We start from the raw sequence: 20930 nt of genomic DNA, 5'->3' as shown, positions 1-20930 counted from the left end.
TATATATAATTATATGAGAACTCCCAATCATTTTTACACTGTATATTGTTTATTCGGCATCAAAGCATTTATTCAGTTTTCATCTTTTAATTCAGGAAAAATACAAACGCAACAAGCTTATCGTTGTCTGCAAAGCATTTACAAAGTAAAGGGTGAGGATGACAGTTCCTCTTGTGTCAGTTGAGTAACAAGACGTCACTGAGTTTTGCCTGCACAGGGGGGTGACCAGAGGGACACAGGCAAGAAGGAGGCTCTGCTGTCCGCACTGACCAATCGCTACAACGATGTGGCCAATGTAGGTGGTCCGACCTCTTGTGCTTGCTTGTAGTTGTACCTTTCACCTGTAGTGGGGAACCCATGCCTGGCTAAACATCCTACACAATCATCTTATCTTTTTTACCTTTGCATGCCAAGCAATTTTCACTTTCAGTAAAAGTTGAATGGGACAGTATTGGTGTGTTTATGCCACTGTGATCTTGTTGTAGTACCTGTCGTTCCTCCCAAAAATTTTTGCAACAAATTTTAGACCAGGAACTGTTGTTGTTATTATCTTCATCTTTGACATCATGATTGAAGTTCCAGTCATAATCAAATCAATTTTAAAGGTACAGGAAGGAATGTAGTAAAACATTGGATTTTTTTTTTTTTTTTTTTTTTTTTTTTCAATTTTGTGGCTTTTCTTTTGAAAGTATGAAAGATAAAAATGGAGTAGACACGGAGAGGTACTACATTAATTTGTGTGTTGTTTAATGTGCGCACACTTATGTATGCTTCTTCAGAATTGTAATGAATATCCGAGAGAGGGAAAGAGAGAGATTCATTTATTCATCATTCATGGATTTATTTTTACCTTGAAACTCATTGGAATGAGAGTTAAATCAAATGTTGCAAATCGTTGGGAATTTACAGCATTGAGCATGCAGCCAAGTCACTAATCTCTTTCCTCCTCATCCAGTACTCACCTCCTTCACCTGTAGATCGCTGGGCCATTTATACTTACCTCTTTATTCTCCTCATTTCACACCTTTTCTGTCCCCTTTGTCATCTTTTCCTGACAAAATGAAGTTCGTTGTTCAGATCAGATGAGAGAGAGAGACTCAGAGAGAGGCATGCTGTTGTCTTTGTATGCTCAATGCTTCAGAGTAGTGGTCCTGAGCATGTCATTTTTCCTCTGTTTACTTACTGAACCTTCCCCCACATAAATAAAAAAAAACAAACTTCCACCCCTACCCCCCAACCCCCAACCTTCCCCACTGCCCTCCCCTCTCTCTCTTCCTCTGACTACACCCTTGACTTCATCTTATTCTGAAGACCCAAAACTGCCATTGCCAGTACACTGTTCTTGCATTCTGTTATTTGTGTTTTCTTATAACCTCATCCAAGTTATAATTATTTTGATTCATTTGTCAATGAAACCACCACATTGTATGTTGCTAGCCCTTGACCCTGCCCTAAACCCTTTTTATTGCTGCAGGCATGCCCCTTGAGCATTTGACTTTGATGCTTTGCAACCATGTGGTGTGAAGAGGTCTTACTCGCTGTCCAGCTCTTTGTCAGTCTTGCAAGGAGATCTAGAGGCATGATTGAGCTATTATCATTTGAAAGTATTACAGATTATCATTATGTCATGAGTCCTGTTTCATGATCCTTTAACCCTGTTCATGGTTGCTTGTGCTTTAGGCCTTTGATAAAGCAATCTTAATGGTATAGAGAGGTCATGGTCAAATAATCTCTGTCCAGATTTTTGTGGGTCTTGCCATGAGGGTAATTATAAAAACAACAACAACAAAAACCCAACAAAAAATGACATGATCATTATTTTGATTTTGATTTAGAGTACCATTACCATCTCTGTCTGAGACTTGCGCTTAGCTTCCATACTCAACAGCAGGTCTGTTGACCAGGGCAATTCTTTTTATTTACTTTCGGGAACACAGTGTACATCTTTCCAGTCCAGTAATATGTCAGCAGGTGTCTGGCAAATCTGTCAGTTGACTGTTTCAAGTCATGTTAAAGCCAATCAAAAACTTTACACAAATCTGTGTAACAGTCCACATGTTCAAATGTGTCAGATAGAACAGTCCAGATCCCAATGGAGCAATCCAAACCACCACCACAACCATCAGTGACAACAGCATTACTGTGCATGTAACCAGTGCTCTAAAAGATTGCCAGTCTTAAAGCCACAGACTTCTAGGTTGGTTCAGTGTAATATGAAGTTGTACAACATGATGTCATTGCAAACTTCTCTTCGTCAGTCACAGACGTTGTCAAATGTTAAGCACCAAGATGTCAGGGACATTTTAATTGGAAATAATGTCTGTGCCTTTTGGGAAATCTGTGATTGTGATTTCCTCTTTTCTATGGCTTTCTTGGTTTTTTTCTGTCTTCTTTTGTGGTTTATCACACTGTGTCCTTTATAAGTTTTATGTGATAATCCCTCTTATATTTGTAAAAAAACCCAAAAAAACACCAAAAAAACATTTTAATGGGATGCAGTTGCATCAAGCATCTGTCCTGGATTATTTACTTGATGATAATATTCCATATGCATTTATGGAATGACCAGTGTTTCATAGTTTGTTGATGTGAATTTACACCAGGAAAATTTTCTTTATCCTGTTTGAACTTTGGTCTTTATTTTAATTTTAATTTTTTAAGTGATACAGTGTGTTTAGAGTTGACTTGGTTTTAATCAACAGCAGCCTGTTTTAAAAGTGGCAGTGGGAGAAGCTGTTTGAAATGGTTTACATAAAAGATGAAAAAATAAATTAATTAAAAAAAGCCTCCGAGGATTTAGCTGTTTCTCAAACCTTTGCATTTGTAGCCAGGGCCAGTTACTTCTTCACAAAGGATAGGTGATCAGAAATGTCATACTAAGCATTCTTCTTGTGTTTGTAACTGACAGTTCTCTTTCAGTTCATTGCTCCACTCCAAGCACAAACTATATGACCAATCCGGAAAGAACAAATTTGCTGTTTCATTTGGATTTTATATTTATGTGGCACACTCATTGAGTTATTTTTGCTTCTTCTTGTGCTGAATGTTGAAATTATGTTTGTTCAAGTTTATGTCTTAAAAAACCATGAAAGTTAGTCATTGGGGATGTAAAATAATTGTGCAGTTGCATTGTTTAAAGCTGAAAACTTCACTGACTGGTTATTCAAAATCAGTGTCAAAGTAATTGTTTTGTGGTGAGTTTGAAGTGGATGTCAGGATCAGGGTCAGAGTTTGCAGTCAGTGGAAGTTGGTGAGACTAGGATGAAGGCTTTGACTGGTTGCTTGATGTTTGATGTGGACTTGGGCACACTCACACTGCCATGTGTTTACATAAACTCAGCTCTTTGATGAACTGTACACATGTATTTATGTTTGTTGATTCATTATTATGTTGGTTTCCAAGAGCTAATATTTGTGAAGCATCAGCTCTTGATTGTGTAACTGATTGACTGAATGAAGGATTGCCTCCTTGGTCAAATTTTGTTTTTGTTTTTTTTCTTCAGAATTATTGGCACAAAGCCATGATAGTTCTATGACTGTGTGAAGCTTGTAAACATTTACCACTTTTGGGTTGATTGGTTGATTGTTACTGTTAGTACTGGTTTGCTGGTACTTGTTAATGACAGTTTTCTTGATTTCTTCTCAAGCACATATTAGTGTAGATAATCAATGAATTCTCATTGGTTACTGTTGACATTCAAGTTGACACTTGTCAGGGGAGCTGGTGAGAGTCTCTGTACAGTGGGGTGTAAACAAGGGCCATGTGATGTCATGAGGAAATAGCATGGAAAGAGACTTGAGGAGGTAGAGATAAAAGCTGATAGCAGTTGACTCACAGGATATAAACAGGTCCACGTTTCATGAAGCATTCCACAAACCTGCTGTTAGACAGTGCTTTGAATTGCAAATCAGTTTGTCAGTATGCTGGCTTCCTCTTCTTCAAGTAACCACTTGGCTGTGTTAAATTGTATTGCATTGTATTAGACTATTACTCTTTTTTTGTCGCAACAGATTCTCTATGTGGAATTCAGGCTGCTCTCCCCAGGAAGAGTGCGTTGCTACTTTGAGAGCACCACCCATTAAAAAAAAAGAAAGAAAAGAATTCTGCCTTCAGTTTTATTTGTTTTCCTATCATAGTGGATTTTTCATCAGAATTTTGCCAGGGACAACCCTTCTTTTATGTGCGCTGACTGCATGCTGCGCACGGGACCTCGGTTTATCGTCTCATCCGAACGACTAGTGTCCAGACCATCACTCTAGGTCTAGTGGAGGGGGAGAAAATACTGATGACTATGGGATTCAAACCAGTGAGCTCAGATTCTCTCGCTTCCTTGGCAGATGCCTTACCTCTAGGCCAATGCCTTACCTCAAGGCCATGAGATCAATTGTACAAATATACAGGATAAAGGGCCAGAAATCGAAAGATCTGTGAAGACATGGTTGGACTACATATCTGTGGTCTAACAGACAGAAGATTGTTTCTTTACAACTACACGTCAGTAGAAGGAGGTTATATTGTATTTGTATTTCTTTTTATCACAACAGATTTGTCTTTGTGAAATTCGGGCTGCTGTCCCCCAGGGAAAGCGCGTCGCTATATTACAGCACCACCTTTTTTTCTTCTTTTTTTTTTCCTGCGTGCAGTTTTATTTGTTTTTCCTATCAGAGTGGATTTTTCTACAGAATTTTGCCAGGAACAACCTTTTTGTTGCCGTGGGTTCTTTTACGTGCACTAAGTGCATGCTGCACACGGGACCTCGGTTTATCGTCTCATCCGAATGACTAGTGTCCAGACCACCACTCAAGGTCTAGTGGAGGGGGAGAAAATATCAGCGGCTGAGCTGTGATTCCAACCAGCGCGCTCAGATTCTCTCGCTTCCTTGGTGGACGCATTACCTCTAGGCCATCACTCCAATTGTGTGTGTGTTTGTGTGTGTGTTTGTTGTTGTTGTAAAGATTATTTTGTATGAGCTTTATGTGTGTAGTTGTTGATGACCTGCGGAGGCAACTATGACCTGTAAGTTTTTTTAAATTTTATTATTTTTTAAGAGAACATTAAGTTTATTAATGTTTATTAAACAATGACAATGTTTACAGTTTAAACTTTAATTGTTCACACAAAACAGATGCATGCTCACATGTTACATATGTACACACACACACAACACACACACACACACACACACACACACACACACACACATGTACCCCACCCCAACCATACAACATGCACACATACATATTCACAAGCACACAGAGTATTCAGATATATGCACAATGACAAGTTTACTCCTACTCAAGCAAGAATAAAAACACAGCTTTAACTTCAAGTAACCTTCTTTTTTTTTTTTTTTAGAGGGAGCAATCAAGACTGAGTGGGAATATGGATAAGAGAGAGGGAGAGATGGTGTGACTGAGAGTCTAACTTGCCTTCTTGCAAAATAGGTAGGAAAGGGAGGGCTGAAATGGAAAGGGAAGGGAGACCCCCCCCTCCACCCCCAAACCCCCTGGGGCTGTCCTTTCATAAGTGTCACATGGCTGTGCTATATGGCAGCTTGTGTTGAGTGTGAGTGAACCTGTCCACCACTGCAAAGGTGGTAGAATGACATTGGGATTTCTGTTTGTGCCTGACCTGTTTCCCCTCTGCATTGATCCAGCCAGTGTGACTGTCATGTGATGGCTAATGATGAGAGGGTGTGGCTGGCTGTCAAAGGCCTTTGGTGTGTGCCACTGTTTGGGTGCCATTGGAAACTGGTTATGATGTTATGGCTCTCATAACGAAGAGAGGGAGAGAGAGAGAGAGAGTCTGGCCTCTAGGTCATGCTAACATTTATGATGAAAGAATTGTTTGTGTTTATTATACTTCAGTAAGTCTGTTTGTCATACTACAGTAAGCTGTAAGAAGAATACTGAAGGGTATAATTTACAGAACCACTGTTTTCTCGACAAAACTCTCAGCACAGTCAGACTTCTGAGGGGATGGGATGGGATAGAGAGTGCTAACTCACAGCTGAGTTTTGGTATGGCATGTTTAATTCAACTGTAAATTTCTGCAAGGTCAGTAGGTATAATTTTGTTATAATCACAACAGATGCCAGTTGCTGTAATGGATGACATGGCAAGAAGTGTGTATTGTATGTTGGCATGAGACAGGTTAATTTTAAGTTAGATATGTTTTGTTGTTGGTGTGTATCTGTGTGTGTGCATGCATGTATGCATGTAAGCATTTGCGGAAGGCTTCAGATTGAACGTGTGTCTGTGCCATTGACTGATTGAGGTATTATTGCTTGTGATTGTGCATGCATGTCTCTTTCTCTACACCCCCACCTCTTTCCCCCTGCTGCCAGGTATCTTGTGGCCCTGGTTTTCCCCAACACCAGCAAGTGTGTGTTTGTGTGTGTGTGTGTGTGTGTGTGTGTGTGTGTGTGTGTGTAGCTTTGTGTTTTATGTGTATGGGTGTGTGTGCACTTAAAAAGCTAGTTTATGGGACAATCGCATAATGTATGAACTGGATCAGTTTTGTATGTCATGGTCCTGCTCTTTATATATAAGCTGAAACTGAGTGAAAGTTTTGCTACTTTTGTAACAAATTTAAAAAGCTGTAAGTTTGATACATGGACAGCTCTATGGTTCTATCAACATTTCACAGCAGCGCTACTATAAAGAGCTAGAAAGATACATGGATATGAAAATCTTCACACAATTTGTGTATGTGGTGTGTGTGTGTTGTGCCTGCAACTGTACAAGGAAAATGTGTGTGTTTGTGTGTGTGTGTGTATTGTGCCAACAGTTGTGTAAGGAAAATGTGTCTGTGCATGTTGTGCTTATAATTCTGTAAGGAAAATGTGTGTGTGTGTGTGTGTGTGAGTGTGTGTGTGTGTGTGTGTGTGTGTGTGTGCGTGCGTGCGTGTATGCACATCTGTGTACTATATATGTCAGAACAGCATTATGTTAAGAGTGTGTACAGTGGTGACAGACACAGAAAGAGAGAAAGGGTGTGACGAGACAGGAGAGAGAAAGAGGGTTTCATGTAACAGAAGATAGGGTTTCAGGCCAGCAAGGGCTATTTACCCAGCGCTCCCTGGCACACGTCCAAGAAAAATCATTCAGGCTTGAGCAAAGGCTTTTTGTGGCAGTCGTGTAGCCTTATACAAATGTCCTGGGTTTTTTTTTCTTTTTTTTTTTTTTTCTTTTTTTCTCCTTTTTTTCCCCAAGTCATCTTACCGAGTTAACTACCAGAGACATGACTACCCCGTCCCCCAGTCACATAAAAGGGTAGAGATGTTTGTTCGGGTTGTGAGGGTGGGTGGGCACGCAGTGTGGAATAAGACCAGGATGTTTCAGTCAGCAAGTCGTCATATTTTTAAAATTAACTTGATGCAAATTTTAGTCGAGATCCTTGTGTCGAGAAGGAGGTGGTTTTTTTTTTGTTTTTTTGTTGTTTTTTTTTTGTAAAAGCTGCCAATTGTTACAGAAAAATGATGGCTTAGTTATCAAACAGTTCTCTGTTGCTCTTTACCCGGTTTCCACCGACACATCCACCCACCACCCACCATCCCACCAGGTTTTCTCAGTCAGAAATAAAACGAGTCATTGTCATGTTTTATGTATGTTACCACAGGTGCCAGCTGCATTTTTTTTTTTTTTTTTTTTTAGCGGTAGTAATGATTTTAAGTGGTTACTCTTCTTTTCTTTTTTTTAACACATGTAACTACTTTTACTGTTTTTTTGACATAAGAAAGTCCATTTTTTAAAGTAGTTGAACATACGTGGGCACACACACACACACACGCACACATACACACGCACACACACACACACACACACACACACACACACATATGAATGCACTCCCCCCCCACACACACCCCACAAGCCTCCCCCCACACACACTTGCACTCAGTTGCATGAGTAGAGGACATCTGATAAGTATAATTAATCAGGAAATGTCCAGAAAACATTCCCCACATCCCACCTTTCCTGAAATTGCTCCCAAGTGAATGTTGACAGTCCTAAGTAATTTATTTTTTGACAATACTTTGTTAGAGCTTTTTGTTGCCTGCACCACTTCAAAACTTTTGTTTGCTGGATAATTCTGGTGTCGGCCATGCATCCGCTGGAAACATCTGACCCACAGTTCCCAAGCCAGGGGTCCCGTCAGTACTGGCTTCTAATAGATTGGAAATGGTCAGTGTCACAAATTTGACATTAGTTAATTCTCCCTCTTCAGTGCCAGGGGGAAGACAGTAGAAATATTATCCAAAAAAATAAGCCCGAAACTGAGAAAATGGTCTGGAGAGATACCACTCTAGATCTGTTTCCCTTTTTCTGATGACGTCATCAGTATGCGCTATGGCAGACAAGGGGTTTTAAGAAAGGTGCCTGGATGTGCACAGCAGTCCAGTATGGACAGACAGAATGATGAAGCATAAAGACCACCCCATCCCCATGAAATATGTAGGAGAACAGGGGGAAGAGGGGCACATGAGGAGGACAGCTTCCATCAGCTTTTTCACTGCAGAATAGAAGTGACTGAAATGTTGTCACTGTTTGAAGCATAAAAAGGAGGGTGGACAAGACAAGTGATTTGGGCAGCTGGGCTTGCAAGTCCTTTTCATATAGAAGAAGAAGAACAAAAAATAGACAAAAACGTCAGACAGTGCATGCTTGCTTTGCCTGGGCTGAATGAACAACACGGTGCAAAACCAATATTCATGTGCTCCTTAGTTTTGGAGTTCAGCATGTGTGTGTGTGTGTGTGTGTGTGTGTGTGTGTGTGTGTGTTTTCTATTAGCAGTCTGTTATAAATTTATTTTATTTCATCTTTGTCAAAGGACCCCCTGCCAGAAAAGAAGGATGGTGAGGACAGTGCTGCCGGTGCCGTCATTGTCACTGTGGATCGCAGGCGCCCCCTGCCATCCGAGCAAGAGCGGCGCCGGAGAAAGCGCTGCCGCATTGCCTGCTGTGCCAGCCTGAGCTTCCTGCTGGTGTTGCTGCTGGCTCTGGGCACTGTCTGCCTGGTCCACCGCATGAGGCACAGGAAGGTCAGTCACACACACGCACACACACACACTGACATACACACAGTTGTTGGCCTTTCTTAGGAGATTTAACCTGTTCACTGCCTACATGAGGGGAAAAAAATGCAACAAAACCAAACCAGATCCAAACTACCAGTTTTTGCACATCATACACTGCATTCTGTTTGTCTTTACTGGGGAAATTTACACCTCTCACTTCCTTGACACAGCCCATCTCACCAGTCCAAGAGGATGTCTGTGGATAAAGAAAGTGTCATTTCTCACTGAACAAATCTTAAGATTTCTTGCACCAACCAAGCATTTATCAGACTTTTTTTTTTTTTAAACTGTATTAAAATTTTATTTCCATAGCAAAGAGAATATCTGCTGGAATTTTTGTTTGTTTGTTTTTTTGCAGAAGACAGTTGATGATGACAAAAAGGTGACATGAGTTTACTTTTCAGTTTATCATTAAAATTTTTGGCTCACGTGTGTAAACAGTGAGTCAGTGTAATAACCCTGTTTAGATTTGCATGTGTGTGTTTGGAAATACTTTGTTGGTTGTCATGAACTTTAGCTTTAACATAGAAGAAAAGTCAGTTAAGTCTTTCCATACTTTCCAGTTATGATGACTGCACTTCTGGGAAGGGCACAAGAAATTGTGAAGAAAGAGTAGATTATTGAATACTTCCAAGCTCATTATTGTTTTATTTCTTTTTTTGCAAAACTTTAACACTTACTGGTATATATCGACAAATCGATTGACAGCAGTCATTTTATTTATATTTTTTAATAATTTGATAACTTATTTTGCATGGTGCGGAAAGGTTCAACAATATTCTGCCATGTGATTGGACATCAGTCTGCATATACTATGGGAACACATATAGTGTGTGATTGGCTGCTTCCTTCCCAGTGAAATCAGTTTTAATGTTAATGTAACAAAATAGATGTCCAGCTAACTCACTATCACGTGCAAATAACAAAGAACAAGACACATCAAGATACATTTGTTTGGATGACACAGGCCAGTAAGCACCAATGCCTAAATCAGTTCTGGCAGTGCAAGTTCTTGGATGTGCATGGTATCAGTTTGCAAGAAAATGTTATTGAAAGGAGGCAAAAAAAAAAAAAAAGAGCCCTAAATTGTATTTGCAGAAGGCTTCGTGGAAAGTCTTCATCACTTTTCACAAATGACCATCTAAATAATTAGATCTACTTGCCTTATGTTCTAGTTTTCATTACCATTGTTTAAAATTTAACATGCACTACTCATGCAAGTGTGATGTCATCACAAGAATGCGACAAAGAGACTTGTGGTTTCTGAAAGGAGCTGTTAGAGGCAAGTTTTAGTAATTGGAGAGAACATTTTTGACTCACTTGTGTAAACAAAGTGAGTCTGTGTTAAAACCCGGTGTTCGGTTGTCTGTGTGTGTGTGTGTCTGTGTGTCCGTGGTAAACTTTAACATTGACATTTTCTCTGCAAATACTTTGTCAGTTGACACCAAATTAGGCATAAAAATAGGAAAAATTCAGTTCTTTCCAGTCATCTTGTATAAAACAATATTGCACCTCTGGGATGGGCACAAAACAAAAAAAATTAAAAAAGAAGCCAAATTATATGCAAACTGCATTTACTGTTAGCCTATATTTATATTTTTTGTATTCTCTAAGCTTGGCACTTTGATCTGATATTCTGACACAACAACAAGAGCAGTCATCATTATCATTTTTTGTTCAAACAGGAACTTCTTTTGCTAAGCATGGAAGTTTTATTTATTTTGCAAAAGTTTTGGTGCAGATAGTTAAAAATGGAAATTAATCTGTAATTAATGCTGGGGACTTAATTTGCTTTATACTGATCTTTCTCATCTTAAACATTACATTTTGAAATTATACTCAATACATAAAAAGCTTGTGTGTTTTACTCTCAGTGTACAGGGCTTTCACTATGTTCATTCGCCCAGGTAGTCTTTTTCAGAAAATACTAAAATCAATATGACGAGTGGACTTTACAGATCTATTGGCTGAGCCCTGAAGGTCATGGGCAAAAATCAGTTGCGTACACATATTTATACACATTCAAAGTGCGTGCTCATATTCTTCGCGAACACGAATGACGCCATTTTGTTTCAAGTTGTTGATCTGCCCGTTCAATCCTACATTCAATGGACAATACACGATAACATGTGATGGAAAGTTGGAGAAGGAGACCGTTAAATATTTATTCAGAGAAAGATTTGTGAAGGCCTCATCACTTACTGGATTATGCCCCAAACTGCCTCAAAAATATCCACAGAATCAGACGGAATTCACAGTTAAAAATTGTAAACCATGCGAGTTAATACCCTTGAATTGATCACGATGAAACGAAAAAATTGCCAGTCTTGACTTTTCTCAAAATGAAGTCCTTTTCACTTCTTACCACGTTTAGAAGTAATTGTACTTGGCTCTACATGTTAGAGGGAGGAAGGTGGCAGAATGGTTAAGACGCTCAGCTGCCAATACAGAGAGTCCGTGAGGGTGTGGGTTCGAATCCCGCTCTCGCCCTTTCTCCTAAGTTTGACTGGAAAATCAAACTGAGCGTCTAGTCTTTCGGATGAGACGATAAACCGAGGTCCCGTGTGCAGCACGCACTTGGCGCACTGAAAAAGAACCCATGGCAACGAGAGTGTTGTCCTCTGGCGAAATTACATAAAATGAAATCCACTTTCATAGGTACACAAATATGTAAGCATGCACTCAAGGCCTGACTAAGCGCGTTGGGTTATGCTGCTGGTCAGGCATCTGCTCAACAGATGTGGTGTAGCGTGTATGGATTTGTCCGAACGCAGTGACGCCTCCTTGAGAAAGTGAAACTGAAACTGAAACTCTACATGTTATTAGTTTAACAGAATACTAAATTTTCATATCAACTTTAAAACTATAAAACTGGAATGAACATAAAAGAGAAATTGAATCGACCATGTCGTACTACATTCCTGGCGTGTGTAACTAAACTTGTACATCTATCTAGATCTAGAGAAAACGGCTAAATGTTGCAGTGTGATTGTGGTGATAGCCACGTCTCCTTTACCGCAGACTTAAAAATTTTTTTTATTTTTTTATTGCCCTTAAAGATTTTTTGAATGCCCAAGAGACACCAGAATAATATGATTTAAACAGCATTCTCACTGCGAATACCGCAGTTGATTTATCGCCCTTTAAAAAAGCATGTTCAAATATTAAATTTTAGAACGTCAGTAAAGGAGCCACGATAGTGTAATGGGTAAGACAGTTTCTTTTCACCCGAACACACGGGGTTCGAATCTGGTTAGGACTTTTTTTTTTTCTTTTTTTTTTTAACCCGAAGCTTTATAATATTAATAACAAATACAGAACACATTTTAACGATTAGAGGCCTTGCCTCTCTTGTTTACTTTTCTCTCATGGGCATTCTTACCAATTGATGACAATGAATCGCCATTTTGGGGGGCATTCATGCCACATATGTTAGTGACTGTAGTAGAGTGCACACCTCTGGTCACCCCCCCTGGAGTCAAGGAGAACACATTATTGAAATGTTCGGAGTGGGAGAAAGTGTCAGATCAAAAGAACTAGACTTGTCTGGAGTGATTATTTTGTATATTAAATCTGAAAATGGAACACAGATGGATTTTTTTTTTCTTTTTTTAGATTTTTTTTTCTGCTTGTTTACACCTGACATGGTTGCTTGTTATTGCTGGGGAAACAAATGAATATGCGTATGTAAAAAAAAAAAAAATCATTGCAAAACCGTATGGCTTCAGAAACTTACTCATGCTTGGTGTTACATAGTAGTCAAGGTATGGCTTTATTGTGTGCCTAGTGACCTATAGCGAGGACACATGCTTTGAACAGTATCTGGGAAGTAAAAGGGCTGTCCTTTTTTAAAATATTGTTTTTATATTTAATATAATCAGTCAGCAATCACACATGAGCCATGAAAGCTTTGCCTCTTGCTGTGTTTGAACCCCTGTTGAGAAATGACACAAAATGGTAAACTTCAGGCGCATTTTTGAGCTTGGTGGCTTTTGCATAACAAAACATACGCTTAATTTGCTGTCCCATGAATATATTAGGTGTATATTAGCAGTAACTGGTAGGAGGCACAAAAAAGATAGGCCTTTCAGTCTTACCAGTCCTGCACCCTTTGATGCATGCATCACATGTATTTTACAATTTTAAGTTTCATTTTGAGTAGGATGCACATGCATTAAAAAAAAAGGATTTAGATGTTATAGAAAGGAAGAAAAAAAAGTGATGATTTATGAAGATTTTGTAATCTGTTCATGGAAATGATAGCAGCAATTACAAATATTTGTATGGTTAATGAGATGGGTGTTGAAAATATTGAGGTTAGGAAGTAGCAGGTTTTTTATGTTTTGGGTCATTCCAATGTTATGCCACAATCAAAGAAACAGTGCTTGTGAATGTTAGCATCACTGTGTTTGATAAAGTGTTTGGATCTGCCATTTCTAGATTTGTTTAATTTTAGCTTGGGAAGTTTTATTGTTCAAGGCCAAATTACTGGTGGGCGTAAAAAAAAAAGTGTTACAATATTGTTCAGTGTGTGGACAAAACCAACTGTACAGAAGTATCCAAAGTCAGGGTCAGTAGGTCAGTATACCACAAGAACGTACAATGTTTCGCACACTGGTTTCAAGAAACACTATTTATGCTTCACACACACTGCGGTGTGGTTTCCACTAGCTTTTTGCTTCATTGCAGAGCCTTAAAATGTTTTATTTATTGTTTACTGATGTATCAGTATGTTTGGTTTTGTGATGCACACAAAGGCCACCAGCTTGATAGATGGTTGATGCTACTGGTATTTTAAAATAAATAATTTTATTGTTAAGATAAGTGGCAGAAGCAGAAACCAGGCTTTGGGATATTGTGCCATACCAGACTGCATTGTATCATTTATTATATCATGTCATTTCATATATATATCATATTTTTCATTGTCAAGCTGTTATGTTTTTACCCCACAGATATACGGTACATAGGGAGCATTACAGCTGAAATTAATCTTCATGAGAATCTGTTAAGGAATCAACAGGTTTTTATTTCATGAGTGTACAGACTGGGTCAGTTCAATTGCATGGTGAAAGCTGAGTTATGGGTATCTGGAAGATATGGAGATATCTGGAAGGTGATCGTTTCTGGACACTTTGAAACCTTGACTGTGAAACTTGTGTTCTGTCATTTTGTAATTCCCCCCAGCAATGCATTGTTCTGTGCTTGTAAAAAATTAAAACATGTATTCATTTCAGTGTCTTCAAAAGATTGAACTCTGGATATGATCTTGTGATACCACACCTGCCATGTCCAGTTATTTAAGCATTTTGCCTAGTGTTTGTTTGTTTTGACAAAAGCCGTCCAATATCTCCATCCTTACTGGCATTTTATTATAGATTTATAATGAATTTGTACAGAGCATATTATTCCTGAAATTTTCAACTGTGTGTAAATACTGTTATTTGAAGTTTGCCTTTTGAAATCTCTGTTGTAAAAACAATGCAGTCAGCACAACACAAAGCAACACAACACAATGCAACGCATTGGACTGCAGCGCACCATAACACAACAAAATTCACACAGTGTACATGAATTATTGTTTATATATAAATAAATTTATTCCCCTGTGGGACTCAGGAGGGGGTTGGGGGGTCTGGGGGGGTGGCTATTAGTATAAACAGCATCCCAGCCTTCTGGAAATTCAGTGATAGAAGTTTCCTCTTTTCTGTTGTCTCTTGTTTCTGCCTTTTTAATTCCTTCACTGTTGTCTGCTTGTTGTCTGCCTTCCTGTCCACTGAAATTCTTTTTTTTCCAACAAGTCTGGACACTTCTTTTCCCTCTTTTCTGCAGTCAGTGATGTATCACTGCTGTTTTACTCTGGCAAAATTTGATGATGACAAATTGAGTGGAAGAGCTGACATCCTCAGCACAGCCTAATTTTATCTGTTGTTAGGAGCTTAATGGTTAAGATAATATGCCATGAACTGAGCAGTTTTTTGTTTTTGTTGTTGTTTTTTTTGTTTTGTGTGTGTGTGTGTGTTGTTTTCTCGAGATGTGACAGGGCTTTTTAACGCAGTCAAATTTTTCTCTTAGTTTGGCTGTTCTGATATTGCTCTGTGTGGTCGGCTGGACTATTTGCAACAGTGTCAAAGTGTAATAAGATGAGATATGTGTGTGTGTTTTGCAATGTGTGTGAGTTCCACATTCCTAAGAAACCCATAACTGATGACATGAGTGTGTGTGTTTGTGTATGTGACTCTCTGTGTGTTTGGATTTTGTAGTGTGTGTATGTGCATGTATCTGTCCATGATAAATCTTAACATTGGTATTTTCTCAGTCACTGGATGCAGTCGATGTGGCATTACAGTTAGAGTAATAATAAAAAATGATGATGATGATAATGAGATGATGATGATGATGATAATTCTGCTTATACAGGAAGTTTACTTTTAAAGTGCCTAATGAAATAAATTTTGCTCTAAGTGATTTACAATACAATAGTTCCACTTTCAATACAATGCATTACACCAAGTTGACCAACCATCAGTAATGCAAGTCCAGCTAAAATTTTTTACAATAACAAGACAAGGTACCAGAAGTACAATATACATAGCAAACTTCATTTATTATATGTTACATAAAAATATACATGCATGCACTTATACATGCATAACAATAAATGAAAGGCACTTTTGAACATCTGTGTCGTGGGGTTGGTTTTTCAGCTGGAAATGGACTAGAAGTGTCTTAATCTAAATGGCGAGGAGTTGGTGGGGATCGAATGAGAAGGAACTTTGACTGAAGGACTTGCTCCTGATATAGGGAATATATGAACCAAAGCAGATAGTTTGTTAGAATGGCATGACGGTTAACTTTCTGTGTCCTTTTTCATATGGGGTAGATTTAGGCATGGAATTCCTGTGTAGTCCAAGGCATGCTGGATCATTTTCCTTTTCTTTCTTTTCTTTTTTTTTTTTTTTTTTTCCTTTTGCACCATTTCTCCTTTTTTCTGCCTTTGCTTTTAAATCATCTTTGTCTTGTCCGAGAAAATAACTTTCTTCCAGTACTGACCTATTGTGCTATTCAGTGTAGACCAACACCATGCTCTTCTTTGTTTACCCTGTTTCCTGCACATATCTCCTTTTGAAATAAAATTCCTTCAGTTGCCAGTTCACTGTTGGTGTAGACAGTCACAATGTCACACAATTCCGTTTATATTAAACATGATCCGAAGGCTGTCTAAGTTTATTTGTTTGGGGTTTATTTGTGTTTTGTTTTTTAACAGTTTGAATCCGTCTTTGATATGTCCTTGGGTCAGTCAGTCTTATCGCCCCTCAATTTTCCTTGGATCCTCTGCTGTCTTTCAGGATTTCCTGTTTCAGAAACATGCCATTGTGGATCAAGGTTTCTCCAGCAAGGTTGCTATTCTTGTAATTTTAAAATCAATTCTTTGTCAGACACTGTCAGTCTTAACAGATTTCATATTATAGACATAAAAGATCTGAAAAACAAACAGACAGATAATAACTGGTTTTTTGTTGTTGTTGTTTTTTTGTTTGTTTTGTTTTTGTGCATGAGGGAATCTCCCTTTCGGATAACATATATTTTAGTAGTTGTCTGTTGCACTGAAAAAAAAAACCAATCAAAATAATATCCATTGTCACAAACTATAACGGTGGTTCTTGAGGGCGACTTTGTATGCACGTTTTTTTTTTGTTTTGTTTTTTTACCTTCAAAAACAGGGATGGCGCTCATACTGTGGCACCAAGGATGGGGACAAGGTGCCAGAGCATGTGACAGTGAATCATGAGCATCAGCTCATCTACGTCAAGCCTGACCGCCACAGCAAACATGCTGTGGAGATGCTCCACGAGTACAACCGTGTAAGTTCAGCAGCTTGGCTGTGGCTTTTGAGGATGCCAGTAGAGAAGTGTTGAAATGGGTGTCCGATTCCAAAGTGAATGACTTTTCGTTTTCTTTTTTGTTGCTTTTTGTTTCTGATACAAGAGGAAAAGTTAGTTGTCACACAGAAGTAAGGCACTTACATTCAGTTAGCTTGGAGGTGGTTGGGGGAGAGGAGAGGAGGAGTGAGGATGTTGTGCTTTCATGCTGGCAGTACAGTAATAAAAGGAAAGGAAAGAAAGAACATGGGATCAGGTGGCGCTGCACTCACTGACAGCACCATGTTTTTACAAGCTCTTGTTTCTGAGCCTGTGATTGCATAAATGAATTCCGATGTGGATTAATGAAGTATTTTTGATTTCATTTGGATCTGATTTGAATTGAATTCCTTGTGCTGTGTATTGTCTCTAATACGATTATTGTTTTGATGAAATGTTATGGAAGAGATAAAATAGATTTATTATTCAGCAAGGAAAACTAAGATAGAGGTGAGAGATAAATGTGACATGTATTACAAAGGTGAGAAACAATAGGATCTTGAGCGTGGATGAGTATGAGCAACTCACAAAAAGCCAAGGGTGGTAGAGGCCATTTAACATGCCCAGTTTATTCGCATCGGGTCTAATAGAAGGTGGAAGATACAAATAAAAATGATATGGTTGGGTCTCTGTGCAGCGCCTGATCGCCTACAAGAATGTCACATCCAAGAAATGCTATCTGGACCGTCTGGATGAGACCTTTGAGGAGGGCTATGGCCGCTGGCAGGCCTATGAGGTCTGTTGTACTGGTTTTTTGTGTGTATATGTATGTGTGTATGTTGACATCTCCTCTTTGCCACTGGGGTGTACAGGATTCACCTTGTTTTGTCTGTCATAGAGCACAGTGCATGCCCACAGTTCTTAACTGACTGAGCACAGATTTTGGCACACTGAATACCTATGGCTTCCTAGTGTTAGGTTTGGAGAGAGCAAAATCTGTCTCTTGATCACACATTTGGGGCAGGGTGGGAGGAGAGGGGGTGGGGAGGTTGGGAGTCTGTCATCTTAAACCTTCCTTGCCCCAGCAGGAGAATTTCTCAGCCTTCCAATATTACCATCTCCATAGCCGCAAGCTGAGAAGCTCTCTAATTTGTGACATTGACACTTTCACACTCACTAGTAATGGGATGCACCAAATGGCTGCATTCAGAGGTGTCATGTTCAGATTTATTGATCAAAAACAGTTACAGGCAGGTAGCAATGCGGTTTGTAGAAAAGAGCAGAATGGTTTGGAAAAGTTTGGGAATTTGAAAATCAGAATCCTGTATTACCTTGAGGAGCAAAGAAAATACAGAAAAAGCTCCATTTGTGTGAAAAAGGTGTGAGCATGTCCAGTCTGCCTTCACTGGCTGTATTGAGGATGGGCATGATCGATTTTCATGATACACCTTCTTTGAGAGAAAAAAAAAAGTCATCGATTTTCATAATAATGTCTTGTTTGAGAAAAAGAAGAGAAAAAAAGTTGTAGAAAACATTATTCTCCTCTCTTCTTTGTTCACAGGAAGTTGTGCACAAGCAGAACCACACCATGCGCGTGTTCTCCCAGAAGATCGATGTCCAGGTGGTTGAGCACATTGCTGATGTGCACATCTTTGAGCACTGTGGTGGCAAGGAGTATGAATACCACTGGGTGATGGAGGTCACTGAAGAAGGTCAGTCTCTGTTAAGAACAGATGTTTAGTGAGTTTGCATTTTTTTTCTGTTTCTTAAAAAAAAACAAAAAAAACATCTGCTCCTGCCATTTTCAGTTCGTGAGTCACTCTCTTATCTTTTAGGCAAGTGTAGTTAGCTCAGGACTCAAACTGCATCTCGTATTGTGAGAGTTCACCTTGGGTGGGTGGGGTGGGGGTGGGTTGGGGGGGGGGGGGGGGGGGGGGTGGGGGGTTCAGACTGCATCTTAAATTGAGCAGTTCTGCAAACTGCTGATTGAAGTGGAATAGTTCAGACTTTATCTTGAGTTGAGAGACCTCAGCTTGAGTTGGGAGAGTTCAGACCTCAGCTTGGTTGGGAGAGTTCAGAACTCAGCTTGAGTTGGAAAGTTCAGACCACAGCATGATCCAGGAGAGTTCAGACCTCAGCTTGAGGGGAGTGATCAGACCTCAGCTTGAGTTGGGAGAGTTCAGACTGCAGGTTGAATTGTGAGAGTTCAGACTTCAGCTTGAGTTGGGAGAGTGCAGACTGCAGATTAAATTATGAGAGTTCAGACTACAGCTTGAGTTGGGAGAGTGCAGACTGCAGCTTGGGTTGGGAGAGTTCATACTGCAGCTTGGGTTGGGAGAGTGCAGACTGCAGCTTGGGTTGGGAGGGTTCATACTGCAGCTTGGGTTGGGAGAGTGCAGACTGCAGGTTAAATTATGAGAGTTCAGACTGAGTTCAGACTGCAGCTTGAGTTGTGAGAGTTCATACTGCAGGTTGAATTGTGAGAGTTCAGGCTTCAGCTTGAGTTGGGAGAGTGCAGACTGCAGGTTAAATTATGCGAGTTCAGACCGCAGCTTGAGATGGGAGAGTTCAGACTGCAGGTTGAATTGTGAGAGTTCAGACTTCAGCTTGAGTTGGGAGAGTGCAGACTGCAGATTAAATTATGAGAGTTCAGACTACAGCTTGAGTTGGGAGAGTTCATACTGCAGGTTGAATTGTGAGAGTTCAGACTTCAGCTTGAGTTGGGAGAGTGCAGACTGCAGATTAAATTATGAGAGCTCAGACTGCAGCTTGAGATGGGAGAGTTTATATTGCAGGTTGAATTGTGAGAGTTCAGACTGCAGGTTGAGATGGAAGAGTTCAGACTGCAGGTTAAATTGTGTTTGAGTGGATGTCCATGTGTTCTTGGGAATAAGGATCACCATAAGAGTCCTCAGAAAACTCTTCTTGTGGAGTTCAATAGCATCAGTATCTTCCATTGTGACTGTTGGTTGGGTTCAAACATGGTTTGGCCTCTATCACTTGAGAAGCCTGGCTATTGTCCCACCATGTGACCTAGTATCAGTATCAGTATCTGTAGCTCAAGGGGGCGTCACTGCGTTCGGTCAAATCCATATATGATACACCACAGTTGCCAAGCAGATGCCTGACCAGCAGCGTAACCCAAAGTGCTGAGTCAGGCCTCGAGAAAAAAAAAGAAGAAGAACAAAAAAAAACCCAAAACAGTAAATGAATAAATCAATCAATGAATAATTTTTTTATAAAAAAAGAATAATAATAATAAAATAAAATAGAATAAAATAAAATAAAATAAATAAATAAAAAATAAGAGATAAATACATAAAAATACTACTAATAATGTTATGACCTAATAATAATAATAATAATGTGACCTAATAACAGTGGAATATTTTTTTCCCACTTGGGACACAATGCTGTGTACCAGGAAAAAGAGAAAACTTTATGCTGTGTTGTAATATTTTATGAATTGTCATAAATTTCATTAATTATTGTATATTGTATTGTAATGATTTCTTGGCATAACAGATTTCTGTTATTGATATTCAGGTTCTTGAAGACAGCTTTGGATGTATGAAATGAAACAAAAGATACCAGGCATAATTGCCAAGTGGCTGTCAGTCTGAGGGTTCTGGGTTGGAATGAGGCATCAGTGCCCGATGGGTTTAGGATCAAGGTGATTTTCCCTTTATGTTCCAGGTCAACATTAGTGCAGACCTGCTAGTGCTGTAAGCGCTGTCATCAACATGCATAGCATCAGATACCTGTGTTAATATGTTAATGATCAAAACAAGTCATGTCTGTTCGGTGAGTTACGGAAATATTGTTAAACCCTTCTTGCACACCCCTGAAAATACAAGCTACCTAAATGGCAAGGTGAAAATGGTCATACATACAAAACCCACTGACAGATACTAGAGTGGGAGTAATAGCTAGGAATTCAGGAGCAGAAGAAAATAGACTAGATTTTTTTCATGTTTTTTAGATCAGGT

General features: G+C 39.3%; 1 protein-coding gene across 3 annotated transcripts in view; it reads left to right on the top strand.

Annotated features, from left to right (window-relative positions):
• LOC143282770 (uncharacterized) overlaps positions 1 to 20930 on the top strand; it is a 29480-nt gene that overhangs the window by 6560 nt on the left and 1990 nt on the right. Inside the window, exons 2-7 of one of the 3 annotated variants that reach the window (XM_076588530.1) lie at positions 218 to 295; positions 8834 to 9043; positions 9438 to 9461; positions 16804 to 16944; positions 17639 to 17737; positions 18503 to 18653. In XM_076588530.1, the coding sequence (XP_076444645.1) occupies positions 218 to 295; positions 8834 to 9043; positions 9438 to 9461; positions 16804 to 16944; positions 17639 to 17737; positions 18503 to 18653 (703 nt within the window). The remainder of the gene's footprint in view (positions 1 to 217; positions 296 to 8833; positions 9044 to 9437; positions 9462 to 16803; positions 16945 to 17638; positions 17738 to 18502; positions 18654 to 20930) is intronic. The other 2 variants (XM_076588532.1, XM_076588533.1) reach the window with 2 other exon arrangements.

Source organism: Babylonia areolata, chromosome 6 (assembly GCF_041734735.1).
Source record: "Babylonia areolata isolate BAREFJ2019XMU chromosome 6, ASM4173473v1, whole genome shotgun sequence".
In the NCBI taxonomy this organism is placed as follows: domain Eukaryota; kingdom Metazoa; phylum Mollusca; class Gastropoda; order Neogastropoda; family Buccinidae; genus Babylonia; species Babylonia areolata.
Note: the sequence above shows the minus strand (reverse complement) of the source record. Positions and strands in the feature narration are given on the sequence as shown.